Source organism: Camellia sinensis, chromosome 13 (assembly GCF_055761805.1).
Source record: "Camellia sinensis isolate YWXY chromosome 13, ASM5576180v1, whole genome shotgun sequence".
NCBI lineage: Eukaryota > Viridiplantae > Streptophyta > Magnoliopsida > Ericales > Theaceae > Camellia > Camellia sinensis.
Window position 1 is genome coordinate 58,187,210 of NC_138973.1, and position 17,158 is coordinate 58,204,367.

At 37.8% G+C, this 17,158-nt stretch overlaps 1 protein-coding gene and 1 pseudogene across 1 annotated transcript; both read right to left on the reverse strand.

Annotated features, from left to right (window-relative positions):
* Positions 1–1,919: 1,919 nt before the first annotated feature.
* On the reverse strand, positions 1,920–2,558 carry LOC145805412 (uncharacterized). Its single transcript, XM_082900543.1, has one exon. It carries the CDS (start codon positions 2,556–2,558, stop codon positions 1,920–1,922), a length of 639 nt encoding a protein of 212 aa, XP_082756669.1.
* Positions 2,559–7,313: 4,755 nt separating this feature from the next.
* Positions 7,314–9,856, reverse strand: LOC114300184 (U-box domain-containing protein 34-like; annotated as a pseudogene).
* Between the last annotated feature and the right edge of the window lie 7,302 nt (positions 9,857–17,158).

Consider the following 17,158-nt stretch of genomic DNA (forward strand, 5'->3'; position numbering starts at 1 on the left):
AGGGTTAACTTCTCCAATGGTAGGTATCTAGTCCCTGCATCTGTCAGGGTTTTACTCACGTAGTAAACTGCCATTTACTCTCCATTTTCTTCTCTGACTACTACTGCACTCACTGCGTGCTCTGAAACTGCCAAGTATAAGAACAACTCCTCTCCAGGTACTGGATTTGAGAGAACTAGAGCTGTGGTCAAATACTTCTTCAAGTCAGTCAGGGCGGCTTCGCACTCTTCTGTTCACAAGAAGTTTGTGGCTTTCTTCACTAATCTGAAGAAAGGTTTGCACATGTCAGAGCTTCTGCTTATGAATCCATTCAGGGTTGCAGCCCTTCCAGTTAACATCTGCACTTGTTTTTCCGATATTGGGCTCTTTAGTTCTAAGATGGCTTTGATCTGACCTGGGCTTGCCTCAATGCCCCTTCTGGTAACCAAATATCCTAAGAACTTACCAGACCCAACTCCAAATACACACTTCGATGCATTGAGTCGGAGCTGATATGTTTTAAGGATGTCAAAAACTGCCTTTAAGTCTTCCAGATGACCCTCAGGTTCTTTGTTCTTCACGACCATGTCATCTATGTATACTTCTACAGTTTTGCCAAGTAGATGTCTGAACATCTTAGTCACCAATCTCTGGTAAGTTGCTCTTGCATTTTTCAATCCAAAATCACTCTATAGCAATATAGCCCTTTTGGGGTGATAAATGCAGTCTTCTCCTCATCTAGGGGGTACATGGCTATCTGATGGTACCCCCTGTAGGCATCTAGGAAGCTCATCATTCTATGCCTTGAAATGGCATCCACTAATTGGTCAATCTTGGGTAATGGGAAACTGTCTTTGGGACAAGCCTTGTTTAGGCTGGTAAAGTTCACACAGACCCTCCACTTACCATTCTTTTTCTTCACAACCACTGTGTTTGATAACCATGTTGGGTAAATTACCTCTCGGATGGCTCTGGCCTCCAGAAGTCTGTCTACTTCCTCTTCTACTACCTCAACATGCATTAATGTCGGCCTCCTTGCTTGCTGGATGATAGGTTTGGCCGACCTGTCCACATTCAGTCTATGGCAAGTGACCTCGGGGTCAATGCCAGGCATCTCGTATGGTGTCCATGCAAACACCTCTAGATTTGCTCTCAGGAATGCCTCTAGCTCTTTTTCCTCTTCTTCGACCAAGCCCGAGCCGACAAGGAAGAAGCGTTCTTCGTCCCCTTCCTGGACAAGGATTTTCTTCAGGGCTTCCTCACTTTCTCGGCTGGCTCTTTGCCGACGTCCTCCAGGACTTCTACGTTCTCGTCTTCAATCTCTGCTGTTTTTGCTTCTTGTATATTGCAGGTAGATTTCATTGTCGCCATGGAGCAATTCTTTGCCTGCAACTGATCCCCTCTGACCTCCTATATTCCATGCTCTGTTGGGAACTACAATAACTGATGCAATGTTGAGGGAATAACCCTCATTGCATGTAGCCATGGCCTTCCCAGGATAGCATTGTAAGGCGAAGGGGTGTTGATTATAGTGAACTCTGTTTTTATCTTCTTAGTGCCAACCTGCAGGCCACGTCGACATTCCATTGAATCCAACCATTGGGCCATTTGGACTGCTCTATATCATCTTGGTGAAGGCCAAGCTCCTTGTAACACCTGACATACATGATGTCACAAGAGCTGCCCTAGTCAACTAAGATGTGCTTCACTTGGCACTCTCCAATCTGAAGGGATATTACCAGGGCATCGTTGTGTGGATGCTGCACCATCTCCAGGTCTTCCTCAGTAAAGGATACCACTGGTCCTTGGCTCTCGTCTGCCCTAGGTCTCTTCTTCCCGACCTGATACATATGTTGTAGGTGTTTTACCTTCTGGGTTTTCCCCCTTATCTCATTCTCATTCATCTTTGAGTGGATCACATTGATCACTCGAGGTCCTGCTTACGATTGTGGTGCTGGTGGAGGTGGTGCTGTCGGTGCTTGGGACAGTCTTGCTTGCTTTTCCCTTGTCCTAGCCTCGTCCACCAAGTCCCTTAAATGGCCCTGTCTTACTAGGTCTTCTAGATGTGTCTTCAGAGCTCTGCACCCTTGAGTCAGATGTCTAGCTTCATTGTGGTAAGCACAGTGCTTGCCAAGGCTTCTTCCTATAAATTCGCCTAGTACCCTTGCTGGTGCTCTGTAATAGGGTTGATTTCGAATTTTCTCTAGGACTTTGTAAACCAGTATTCGGAATACGATTGTGACTGCCTGTGCAGCCCTTAATCCTGTCTCTGGTTTGTTGTAACCACCATCACCTCGGCCTCGCTTCGGCGAGCCGCTTTTCTTTTCTTGTTTTGACGCCTTTGTGCTCGGCGTGTCCTCCTCGGCCCTAGCATACTTCTCTATCCTGGCCATAAGCTCCTCTATGTTTTTCGGCAATGTCTTTGCCGGTGATTTTTGAAGCAGGTAGTCATCTTTTAGGCCATTCTTAAATGACACAACTGCCACCTTTTGGTTGCATCCTGGTATTCGGTTGAATACCTTATAATACATTTTGGCATAGGCTCTAAGGCTTTCGTCCTCGCTGATTTTCAAGGCCATCAGGGCGTCCACCCTCAAGTGTTGTAACTTTTTTGTCACGAACCTAGCCACATACATCTCGGCCAGGCTTTCCCGGGTTTTCACAGTTCCTTTCAGCAACTTGTGAAACCAGTTAGATGCAATTTCTCCGAAGGATGAGGGGAACACCTTCTAAAGCAACGACTCGTTCCCAGTGTACAACGCCATCGAGTTTAGGTACAAACCGATGTGAAAGTTGGGGTCCGACTTACCGTCGTAGCTCTGGAATCTCGGCATGCTAAACCTCTTCAGGGCTTCGAATTTGTCGAATTTTACTGAGAACGGCGTTCTCGGCTTGACCGAGGAAGTTACCTCGGCATCTTGTTACTTCCTCTGTAGGTAATCCCTTAGATCCTTCTTGGCCCATCCAGGAGCTCGGCTATCTCCTGACTTTAGCCTTTTCGGTGCATTACTCCCAGTTTCATTATGAGTCTTTTTAGACCTTTCTCCATTAGTTGCGTTGAAGCACAACTTCTGCCTTTGAACATGCTGATGTTCTTTGGGGTCAGCTTCCTTGGTGTGATGCGTCCTCCTAGATTCTTCCCTTCTTGACTCTCCTCGCCCGACCTCCCTTGAAGGCCGGTGAGAGTTTTTTTTGGTCCTGGTGTGCTGGGGGACTCTAGGGATTGTTTTCTACCCATCCTTGCGGGAATCTTTCTTGGCCGCTGGAATCGGCATATCTTGTAATGGGAATGGTGGCTGCATGACATTGTTCTGCGTCATGAAGTTGACCATTTGCAGATCTGCCATTTCCTTCATCTCGTCGTCCCTCCGCAAGTATCTTTCTTTTCACACCTAGAGGTCGTCCTCGTTATAATAACCGCTTCGGTCTGATTTCTTTGAGGTATCACCCTCCTGGCCGACGTCCTTTTCTCCGTGATTCTTATCATGAGTCTCTTTGTTGCAGTTGCCTTATTCAATGTCGAGGTTAATAGGTTTCCCACTTTCAGTAGGAGTGCCGTCCCTAACCTTCTCCTTCTATCCGTTATTGGCCATCTATTCTCATTTCTTTTCCACAGACGGCGCCAAATTGTGTGTGTCGATTTCTGACCACACTGCCAAACTAGTACTTAGCTGGAGAGCACCGGCAGAATAGATTAAACCTGAACGACCTGTCACAGAAAGAAGAGATTCTAGTAGTGGTTCGTCCACCTAGGGGCACTCTGACGATCAAGTCAGTTATCTCTCAAAGATAGCGAAAATGCTTAACTCACTATTCAGAATATCAAAAGCGTACCTTAGACCCATGAGGGTGCCTCTCTTTTATAGCCAACACAAACCTAGTCCCAATAGAAGCCTAGCCTCAATGGACTCCGGATTACTTCTAATCTTGGACTCCCAGTAGGATTGGGATAAACTCCCTAAGAGTCTTATCTTTATCCACACTGAAGTCTTCTCTCACTCTAAGACTCTTGTCCCTAATCCGTTTACCCCGGATTCCGGTATCTTCACAGATAACCTTGACCTAGCCGATATTACCTCGGCATCATGATCAGGACACGTGACACATCGGCTGACACTTCGGTGCCACTTCGGCCACGTGTTGCCATTCAAAAATCATGTCCCCATAGTAGTCTATCTAGTATCTAGCCTACCATGCAAAAGTGATAAGTGGTGGGGTCACTCACCTCACCAGCCATTTATTTATTTATTTAAATTGAATGATAAATTTATATATTTATATATTTATGTGGGTTTTTTTAAAAATCAATTAAATAAATTTTTTAATTAAGATATTTACATTATATTTGGTTGAAAGATTTAAGAATAAATTTTTTTTAAGAAAAAAAAGAAAAAAAAAAGTGTGAAATTAAGTGAAATGTAGATATATTTTATTCATATTTTACTTATCTTTTCCCTTTTCATTTCTGAATCCATTTCTAAATCCTCCAACCAAACATAGCATTAGTAAGGATAATAATTAAGCTAAATTCTTATAAAAAATAATTACAAACAACAAACATTGAATACTCATAAAATTATTATTCTCAATAATATTTTTGTTTGTGATTTAAATTGAAATAATTTTCACCTAATTTACTCAATATTGATTTTATTAAATAGTTTAGATAAGATTTATTATTCATATCATATAATACATTTGTTAGAATAATTAAATATGGGTTCTCACAGTTCTTAAGGAGTGTAAGATTGCCTATATAAAAGGGAGGCTTTATTTGGCCAAATTAGGAATGATCATTTCTTCCTACTCTGCTCCGCCGCTACATCCTCACCCTAGCTCCGCATGGATTTTTCTGCTCCGATAAAGAAGTGTAGTAGGTTTGGTTCTCTTGTCCTGATTATATTTATTAAATATATTTATATGTATTTTTAATTTAAATAACATTGACAACTAATTAACTGACACTAGTAAAGAAATTTTAGTGAGATGTATACAATTCCTTATACTAGGGAGATATATACAATTCTTTATACTAGCTAAATTAAAGCGGGATCTATTTTCGTTCACTTCCCAAGTGTTTTGTACCGGATCATGTGGATGTAATTTAGTTCTCGTTTGTTTTCAGAGGTAGAATAAAAGAGATTGGTAGTGAGAAATAATAGTAAGGGAATTAATAGTGAGGGAATTAAATAAAATTATATTTGTTTTGATGATAATTGTTAATATGGAGATTGTTAAATTATTACCATAAAACAGGAATATAAAATATTAAAACAAATAAAATTATGATTTTTATTTAACAAAAATACAAAAACATTAAATATTAATGTTAAAAAAAATGCCTAACATATAAATAAAAAAAACCTAATCGCATGAGACTAATTTCCTAATACCATCTCCGCCGCCTCCATCTCAATCCCAACACCAAGATCCATCCTAATCCTATGGAATTATGAATTCCCTTTCTATCTCTCAAAACAAACATAACATATAGTGGGTCCCACCTTCATCTCAATCCCAATCCCAATCCCACCTCTATCTCCCAAAACAAACGGAGCCCTAGGGAAGAGAGAAGTGCAAACAATAAGGCCATGTTTGTTTGGACAAGCTGGATTAGGTTGGATTAGCATTCCCATGACTAATAGTCTTAAGACTACGAATCCTTTGGATTGTGTATCCTATCATATGTTTGGATTGAGTTAGAATTATAAGGAGGGACTAATAGTTCAGGTTTTGGCTTAATCTTCCAATTTATATCCCACATTCCTCTATAGGATTGAATAGTCCATTATATATGGAATAGCATAGCCGAATGGATTGTTAGCCCGTATTTCAATTGTTTAACTAAATATCGAATTAATAATTTTTTTGGACTATCTAATCTCAAACTCATATTCACCCAAACAAACATGACCTAAGAGATTTAGCACAGGTGTTACGCAAGGAAATTCAAGACAGCAGCTCAGTTTTGTATGATTTTAGATTATGTGCTCATTTGGCAATGACTTTTTTAGTTGGCTTTTTGGTTTTTTTGACTTTTTTAGCCCGAGACTTTTTTAGTCGTTTGGTATTCTTGTTTGACTTTTTTAGCTTTTTGGCTTTGGAATGATGTTTTTTTTTTTTTTTTTTGTCTTTTTGCTTATTTTGTCCTTTTGTCCTTTTGTGATTTTTTGACCTTTTTTTTTTTTGTGTGTGTCCTTTTGTGCTTTTTTAGTCCAAAATGTTTACTAAACATCACCTATATATCTAATGGTCATTTCTTCTATTATGCCCCTTATGGGAAAGTGTACAATGTGCACCTTATAAAAGAGCATATGATATGCACTTATTGTATGGTCCATATCGTGCCACATCATAAAAAATGACCTGCTAAACCGGTTATGTAACATGTTACAGAAAGAATCATAACTTTTTTTTTCAAATATCATAACAATATTACAATGAATCATAACAATGTCATAATATTCACCAAAGTGTCATAACAAAGACACTATAAATCATAACAATATAATGACAACTCATAACAAATATAGTTATTTCTAATCAATTATCATAATATTTGAATCGTAACATTTTTTTATTATGATTCACCATGACAAATCATAACTTTTGGTAGTAAAATCATAACTTTTACTAAAATGAATCATAACCACAACTTTTTTCTCCACAATCATAATAAGATTAACAAAATGTCATAACTTTTATTAATGAATCATAACCACAATACACTACAAGAATTTTCACTTTTGGCGATTAAATTTTTAGTCACCAAAAGTTAATTTTTAGTCGCCGAAGGGTTTTAGCAACTAAATTATTTGGTCGCAATAGTCGTCGTCAAAGAATTGTCAGTAAAGGTAATTAGCGACTAAAATTATTTCAGTCTTCCATTTGAATTCACCTACACACTAAATGTAAACAGGATTTCGCATTCAAGAATCAATCATGCATGCTTTCTTCGGATGCTTTTGCAAAAGTTAAAAAGAATTCTGGTTTAATGATCATACCTTGCTGTACCAGGAAGAAGGAGATCCACATCCACTTCCTCATCACCAGTAGCAGATGCAGCCTTCAATCGGCTACCTCTGATATGAGGGCCTACAACACTGCTACTATCACCACCTCTACGGGGGACCAGAACAAGGCCTTGTGGGTAGTTGGAGATTTCATCCTCCATAGATTCTGATTAGATCATATCAACAAAATTTAGTTAAGAGTTTCATGTCCCAATAGATGATGCAGTTATATTTGTATAAAGAGGGGAATGCTGATTTCAGATTGGATGAAAGAATCCAATTATTATGGCTTTGGGTATCCAAAGAAGAAAAAAATATTTGCGTTCAACATTTATGCATAAATCAAACCTAGCATATTGTATGAAAGATCCAAATCCTTTAAGAACCAGCTATCAAGATCAAGAATCGTCTTTGAATCTTGGATTTGTGAAGGGAAATGAAAAGAGAGACGTAAAAAAAAAAAAAAATTAAATACATAAATAGCTTCTACTAATATTGTTAAGTCGCTGAAGTTCAGGTAATATGATCGAACCAAGGTTTGGTCTATCTCTCCTCCTCAGCTCACAACATTGTAAAGCCAATTTAGCAAATGACAACGCCTCTTCAAAAGGCCAATCTGGCACCATCGGATCAAGGATCTCCGAAAATGTTCGTCTCTCAATTGCCTTGCCAACATAGTAGGATAGACCAATCGGAGGCCTTGCTGTAATAATTTGTAATAACATAACACCCAAATGAATATACATCAGATTTCACACCCAACAACCCCGTTTGTTCGCACTCGGGATCGATGTAACAAAATGTCCCAGCCGCTGCGGTCATTTGATATTGAGTGACACCATTAGCGACAGATGGTGGGACCAACCTGGCTAAACCAACGTCGCTGATCTTGTTCACATAGTTTCGGTTTAAAAGAATGTTTGCGGGTTTGAGGTCTCGATGCACTAGAGGCTCTGGCTATGTTCGGTGAAGAAAAAGAAGAGCAGTGGTGACCTCAACAGATATTCTGAAGTGTGTTTTCCATGGCAATAGAGGAGAGTTGTTTTTCTGGAAGAGCCTATCTTCTAAGCTACCATTTTCCATGTATTCATAAACAAAGCATCCATACTCAGGGCAGGCACCTAGAAGAAGAACCATGTTTGGATGTCTTATGTAGCTTAGTACCTCAACCTGCATGGTGAGAACAATAATAGAAAGTTAGATGCTTAAGTTGGTGTTTGGACACAGACAAACATAATTAGCTTATTTAAAGCTGTAACCTTCATATATGGTGTTTGTTCAGGATAGTTTTCTACATGATCCGAGTATACATCTACAAATTGGCAACAGAAACAAGGAATACATAATACCTCTTGTTGAAATTGTTTATTCCCTTGTGACATTTCCGACCTTAGAACCTTAATGGCAACGGGTGTGTGGTCAAGAAAGGCTTTATAAACAGGTCCATGTCCTCCTTCACTAATCTTTAATGAATTGGAGAAGTAGTCTACTGCAACTTCAATCTCTTTAATGGGGTACTTTCTATACCGAATTTCAGAGCAAGTCAACGCGTCCATAGCCTTCTTCCTCTCTCCTACCTCATGTATGGCCTTCATCTCTGCATTCTTTCGCATCTGGATCTCATATTTTGCTAGTGCCATCAGTGCTGCTTCAGTTGCAACCTTGGTTTTATGTTTTTCCATCTCGGCCAAAGCCATCGCAGCCTCTTGGGCTTGCTTTGCTTCCAGAACCTTGCGTTCCTCCTCTGGCTTCCATTCGTCAATCTCCTTTTCCTGGGAAACACAAGTGATTTGTAGTCACATTTGGAAAGACTTATTGTGAGATAACTTCCATGTAGAAGATAGGAAACATCAATCTAGTTCAAGTCAAGATTTTTACCTTCTTTTTGGAAGAGATTGCTTCTTTGCATACTGAATTGTACATCTCCATCATTTGCTTCAATTGATCTCTTAATCTCCTCATTTCGGCCTCTAGTTCATTTTGTAATATAGTCATTCAAATGGAGGCATGCAAGTCAATCTGCTATAACAAAACTTTGCAAGACTACATGTCATGACCTTATCTTTTTTGTGCACAACAATGTGTTTAATTTCAACCTTCTCATTGACAACCAACAAAAGAAAACAAAGCTAATAAAGCATAGAGCATATGCAATTTCATAATTAACATATGTGTTAGTATTTTACAAACTTTGAAATATATTGACCATTGGGGTCGAAAAATTGTGGGTTTTATCCCTTCAATCAAATAAAGAGAACAAAGTACCTTCCTCGGTGCTTTAAGTTAATGTTTCTTGCTCGTGAATTGGATGGATGCTTGCTCGGTGCCACTGAAATGACACCCTGTAACAGCAAAGTTCTTTTATAGGCACTAAAAGCTAGAAAATACTGCAGAACTGTTGTATGCTTGGACATACCTCAGTTTATTTTGTTTTAAATACATATGCAATGAGTTTATCAGTCCATTGTGCTACCTATTTTTCTTTCCTTGAAACTAATTTAAAGAAATACACATTAGAATTATAAAGAATGTCTTATATTTGGTTTTGGAAACTGTGGCAGGAGTAGCATTTGAATGTGAGTACCAACTACAAGACATCCTTGGGTCAAATTTAAGTCACACCCATAACAAATTAAATATAATATGAGGCTACTTATCATGATCATTCAATTAGGGTGCTCCATTTGTTGATTAAGATATAATCAGATAATCATGATAGATGATCCATAATTATGATCCCATTGATTAATAATTATATCTTGTACCCAGAATTTCTGTTGTATTGAACTTACCGAAGTTTGGGAAGAGCCAGAAGTCCTGGAAACATCTGATGTGAGGGAATAGTCCAAATTTTCACAGGACATTTTAGTTGATTGAAAACTAGGCGGTCCTGAAAAATCACTGACATCTATAGCGGAATCTTGATTGGATGAACTCCCATTGGAGTGAAACTAAAGATCAAGATTGCACATTGGATATTGCAGTGAAGAAATCATTCTGCTAGTTGAATGTTGAGGTGAAGGCACAATGCTGTTCGAGGTCAAGAGCTTGTCACATGAAGTTAACTGCATCAAATCATTGTTCCTGTCAAATGACATTGTGCTGGAGCCTCCACTTTTCCAACTCCTGTAGCTATTACTTCTGTAATAGCAGGCAAATATCGAAAAATGAGAAACCTAAGTGTTCTAATCTGGAAAGATTACTTAGGAACTTTGGTTTAAAATTTGGCCGGTGGACTTTTTGTTTCAGTACTACAAACCATAATCTTGATTTTATTTATTTTTTTATTTTTCATTAAATTTCCTACTCTAAATGAAACGAGAAAACTAAAAAGGCATAACATTAGAGTCTGAATGACATACTTCTTTGTCTCGAGGCTGAGAAAGCAGAGGATTTAAAAGTCTCAAACCAAATATTACATTCCGTTAGTTGTCACAAGCCCTCTTTTTTATGGGGAAGCTGTCCATAAGAGACACACGGTTGTTCGGGGGCTGTTATGAATTTTCGCCCTCGGAAAGCTCTTTTTCGAGTAAGTTTAAGGCGTATTCAGCTCTAACTCTCTACCTACGGGTCTGAATTATGTTCCGTCAGTTGTCACATGTCTTATTTGTCATAAGGAAGCTGTTCGTGAGATTCACCCTGTGGTTCGGAGGCTGTTTTGAATTTTCTCCCCTGAAACGCCATTTTTTGACTAAGTTTAGGGCGTATTCGGTTCTAACTCCCAACCTACGGGTCCGGATTACATTCCGTCAGTTGTTACAAGCCCCTTTTTCATGGGAAAGGTGTCCGTGAGAGTCACACAGTTGTCCGGGGGCTGTTATGAATTTTCGCCCTTGGAAAGCTCTTTTTCGAGTAAGTTTAAGGCGTATTCGGCTCTAACTCTCTATCTACGGGTTCGAATTATGTTCCGTCAGTTGTCACATGTCTTATTTGTCATAAGAAAGCTGTTCGTGAGATTCACCCTGTGGTTCGGGGCTGTTTTGAATTTTTGCCCCCAAACCTCCCTTTTCGACTAAGTTTAGGTCGTATTTGACTCTAACTCCCAACCTAGGGGTTCAGATTACATTCCGTCAGTTGTTGCAAGTCTTATTTGTCATGGGGAAACTATCTGTGTGAGCCACATGGTGGTTCGGGGGCTATTTTCAATTTTCGCCCTCGAAACGCCCTTTTTCGACTAAGTTTGGGGCGTATTCGGCTCTAACACCCAACTTACAAGTCCGAATTATATTCCGTCAGTTGTCACAAGTCCTATTTGTCATGAGAAGCTATCCCTGAGAGTCACACGGTCATGCGGGGGCTGTTTTGGATTTTTGCCCCCGAAACACCCTTTTTCGAGTAAGTTTAATGCGTATTCCACTCTAACTCCCAACCTACGGCTCCGGATTACATTCCATCAGTTGTCATAAGTCCTATTTGTCATTAGGAAACTGTTTGTGTTAGCCACGTGATGGTTAGGGTGCTGTTTTGAATTTTCGCCCCCAAAACACCCTTTTTCGACTAAGTTTAGGACGTATTCTGCTCTAACACCTAACCTACGGGTCCGAATTACATTCCGTCAGTTGTCACAAGTCCTATTTGTCATTGGAAAACTGTCCATGTGAGCTAGACGGTGGTTCGGTTGCTGTTTTGAATTTTTCGTCCCGAAACGCCCTTTTTCGACGAAGTTTAGGACGTATTCGGCTCTAACTCTCTATCTACGAGTCCGAATTACATTCCGTCAGTTGTCACAAGTCCTATTTATCATGGGAAAGCTATCTGTGAGAGTCACACGGTCGTTCGGAGGCTGTTTTGAATTTTCTTCCTCGAAAAGCTCTTTTTTGAGTAAGTTTAAGGCGTATTCGGCTTTAACTCTTTACGTACGGGTCCGAATTACGTTCCGTCAGTTGTGACAAGTCTTATTTGTCATGGAGAAGCTATCCATGAGAGTCACACGGTGGATCAGGGGTTGCTTTAAATTTTTGCCATTCTCAATTGGTTGGCCATTCGTAATTGGTGTGGTTTAGGTTGACATCAAACAACATTCAATACAATGGACTGACATCAAACAATAACTAAATCTACACGCCATTTGCAAATGAGATCATTGTATCCAAAATGACCCCACATAAAAGCTTGAACAGCAGTAGCATCAAGCAGAAAATCAGACAGCACCCCTTCCTTCTAAACACAATCTTACCTGATTTAAATTTGAAATGAAGTCGATTATGGAACAGTACATCTCTTGTGATTTGCTTTTTACTCCGAAAAACAATCCTTGTTTTGACAAGTTGACATAACTCCTCCATATCAAAATGAGATGTATTACACATATAGTCATTCCTTTGCTTCCATATGGACCAAAGTATTGTGAGTAGAATGGCTCTCTAAATTTTCTTATTAAATTTCTTCCATCTATACCCTGCCTGCCATTGTAGAACTCCCTCTACTAAGTTTGGCATTGCCCATTGAACTCACCACCACTTTAACATTGCAGACCACAAACATCGTACATGTTTACAACTCAAGAATAAGTGATTCACATCATCAGCCTAACCATTACATAAGACACAAGTAGTATTAGCATTAGTATTTACAACCCCAATTTTTTGAAGTAATATCTTAGTTTTTACTCTCCATTTCCAAGCAAACCAGCTTAGAAATTGAACTTCTGGATGACTAATGTTGTTCCAGAGCAGCTTAGGAGGTAGCATTATTGGGTGTTGAGAATATTCACACCATTTACAAATTGAGTCAACACTGAATTCCCCTAAGGGTTCTGCTCTCCATCTTAATTTATCTTCAACACGTTTTCTAAGATGTGTTACATCATTCAAAATAGTAATAAGCCTTGATAATTCCTATTGTTTTGGGTTTAAGCTAGTAAACTTGTAAGAGACTCCATTTTATCTTAAGACACGAAGAACAATCTAGAGAACACATCTGTAAGCCTGTGATTTCCAATCCAAATATCCAACCAAAAGAGGCATCTCCTGTCATTTCCAGGTACTATTTCTGTATTTGTCACAAAAAAATTATGAAGATTTGGGTTGATCTCAGTAATTGGCACAACATTGAGCCAAATTATGGAGAATTTAGACTTCCCACCCAAAAATCATAAAAGCTTTGATTAATCACGTCCTTTGGTCAACTGAAACACAACTTTCATCATCGACTTAGACCACTATAATAGCATTGTTACCGCTACTAGTGTCACGTTATCTTCATGTCGAAATGATGACGTCACCTATGAATCAGTTTGACACATTTATGACTCTAGCACGTACTGGTATTAGCCCTTGCCTATTATCTCATAGACGGTCACAACCTTTTTACCGTTACTCCGTTTTAAAAATAATAAATTGTATTTTCATTCGTAGATATATATTGTTTCTCACTGTACCCACCCTAATGACTACATTAATTTTCTTTTCTTACTTTGGTCCAATTGCTAACTTCTGAGGGAAACTTTGGAATTTTTAAAATTAACTTTCCTACCTTGATCACTTGGAGACCTTTGTTTTCACACTTCAAAATAGATGGTTCATGGTAGGCAGTAAATGGAAGGGTTCTATAATGGAGGGTTGCATGTTGAGGTGGTCTACAGCAGAGGATTTGGTACAAATTTAGGTGAACTTGACCCATGGGGCATTTTCCGTCACAGAACTATAACATTTGTTACAATTTGGACCAAAGTGAAAAGAATCTAATCGGTGTGTTCGGTTTCACTTTTTTAGATGCACCTTACTTAGATGTATCTAAATAGTAAAAAATTTGTGAAAAAATATTTTAAAAATATGCAAAAATACGAGAAATGTATTGACTTTTCATTTTTATTTTTTTTGGTATCTAGTGTATTTTGTAAAGATTTTTTTTCACAAATATTATACTTTTTCAGTGTATTTATGTTAGGTGTGTCTAGAATTTTTTTTAAAAAAAATGCTTAAAATATTACAAAATGTCATTGCAAACATTAAAATACGAAAAATTAAAAATTAGAATTTTATGAAAAATATTTTCCGAAAACCAGAACCAAACAAGCTGAATAATATGGAGAAATTGACAAGCTAAAGCAAACTGGTGTTAAGATTCCTATTTGAAAACCAGTTTTTGGTTAAACAATATTAATTTTAATAATATTAATTTTTACACATATATTATTTGATTTTGGATTAATTTTTGGATTCATTATCAGATCAATCTAATTTTTCTCATTTTATGACATTTACAATCACTCCAAAAATTCATAGGAAGGCTTTGATTGTTTACAATTTGTTTTACAAGTGAAGAAGGAAAAATTCATCTTGATTGTTTTACAATTTGTTTTAAAATTCATATTTTATTTTATTTTTTTAACTTTTTAAATCAAATTAATGTAGATACACTTAAAAAGATACAAAAATTGTGAAAATATTTTTTTTGTAAATCACTAAAAACAAAAAATAAATATATAAATTCAGTATATTTTCTCATTTTATGACATTTATTGCTCTTTATATATATATATAGATTTCTTCACACACTGCTTCCAGATCTAATTTTTCATTGAAACAAAAAAACATATCTACAAATTGAAGACAATTCTAGGATAGCAGAGATTTGGGACCAAAATGTAGTGGTTCCCAATTCAATTAATGAGAAGATGAAATCTAAAATTATAAATTAAACACTTTTACCGAAGAACGAGAAAAAGTATATTGTATTTTGGGAAGATTATCACTTCCCATGCTAAAAAAATAAACAGAATGGCATCAACTTTACTAATAGTGCATGAACAGGCTAAGAAAAGGCTCTCTGTCGAAGGTAGAACATCCTGAGATTCAGTCACTAGTCATGTTTGCTTAATGAGACTTCACGTACTCCTGAACTATATGGAGACCCTCGGTTTCTTCTCCATAATCCTGCAAACAATCAGAATATATATATAAACCGGGACAAAGAGGTAATCAAGCATGAATTTCATTAGACAAAATATCAAGAACCATCTGCTGTAAAAATAAATAAATAAATAACAAAAAAAGAAAATGGAAAGCTAAGCCTGTTTGATGGTGTTTTCATTTTATGTTTTGTTTTCAATTTCTGCAAAACACAGAAATTTGATGCCATCTACTGCAGAAGTAAAAAATTTTGAACTACATATATTTTATTAGACAACGGAGACAGAAAATTTGAAGCTTATACAATTTTTGCCAACGAATTATATTTTGAGCCTCTTGAAAAGACACTTGTCTCATGCCTGAACCTCAAACAAACCTATCTCACTATCTCTCACACATTACTGCTTCTATAGGTTAGAATTTTTACATTCCAATCATTTTCCCTCTCCTCATTTCCCCTCTAATCTACACCTTCGTCAGCGACTCCAGCACCAATTCCCTCACAAGCCCACACCATCCCCTGCCAAGACCCCCCTCCGTGCCCCCATCTCTGACAACTAGTTTCGCCTACCCACCGGGGCCATCCGACCTCTGAGATAGAGTCAAGGAAGTTAAACAAGATTTTATCAATTGTCCACAGAAATTATCACAATAAGGAATAATATGGCACACCACCACCAATTGCAAAGGACATATACCAAAACAAAAGGGTGGCAAAGAGCAACAGGTTATACAATTACATAAAACTTCTATGACTATCCTTTTGCCTTCTTTCCCTGGGGGTGGGGCCACAAATAACAAAAACAAAAAGTAAACTGGGTACTGAGTTTCACACTAGTTTGCTTAGAAAAATGACAGATTGCTTGAGACATAGGTAGGCAGGAAAGAAAATAAAGACTAATTGGATAAAAACATTCAATAAAAAGAGACCAATCATAAGTGCCCAATTTCAAAGCACAGGACGAGAAAATTGATAGCAATTGTATATTTTAATGCCAATATTTGAAGCATAAGAGACCAATCATAAGTGCCAAGGAACCAAAAAACGAACCATCACACTAAATTTGAGTGTCAAAACTAAGATTAAGATATTACAACTACATATCAGGAAATGATTCTCCAAGGTCTAGCAGGCTTACACTTCCGAAATACCGGTCAAGTATTTCAACAAAATGATTTGGGATTTATTCACCTTTATTTTTTAAATGAATCCCCAAACAAAGAAATTTACAAGTAGAACAAGGTAGACAGATGTCAATTTTGATAAGAAAACGAGGCAATTTCAAAAAATCAAAACTGAAATATGAAGGGAGCCCCACACGTTTGGGGTGGCATAGCCATATTTATGCATTCTTTGTTATTCATTAAAAAGAAAAACAAATAATAGAGCTGAAAAAGAGAGAGAGAGAGAGAGAGACTCATCCAACGTAATATTAGTAGTGATTGTAAACTCATCCAACGTAAGGACAGCTCATCCAACTTAAGGACAATATTCGAGCAAACATATTTGGGAGTTATTCACCTTTATTTTTTAAATGATTCTCCAAACTAAGAATTTATGGATATTGTGAAAGATAAAAACACCTAAGACATCAACAAAACGTAACTAATATGCACTAATGTCTCCTTGCAAAAACAACGTATCAATCACTATAAGGCTCATCATAAAACTAAACTACACTTACGAATTTGCCGGTTCATCAATATCTTCCATGTGGGGCTCCAACTCTGTGTTCAAGAATGTTTCAATGTCTGAGTCGCTACCCTCTCTCCGGCTAGTTGAAGCCAATTTTTTACACGTTCGCTTCGTGTGTTCGATGCTCCTACAGTAGCAAATAATGCATAAACAATTTTAATAATCATGTACATGCAACAGGATGGAAAAAGGACATGCAATTAAAGTACCATACCTACAATACCCACAGCGCCTTGGTTTTGGAGGCTTACCCATAGAAGATGTCCCTCCAGGGTTCCCTTTGGTCTTTACTACATTAGGATCACCAACGCTACATAGTTTGGGTGCAATATTTTTGTCCCCAACCTCGGTATTATATTTTTTTCGCATTGCACAGCTCTTTTTCATCTTCAATGTCATCTGGAAAGCCATTTCCCTTGCCTCTTCAAAATCGTTGTCTGCGTGTGAGGCATAATATGACATTTCACTAAAACATGAGCTTAGTATACCGAACTGGGCTGTCTGTGTTAGGGTGCTAGAAATTTGGGTAAGACTTGGTTGTTGATATCCTGACCTAGCACGTCTTGTCCATCTCTTCAAGACGCAAGTCAGTGGAATACACATTAATTGTTCAGATT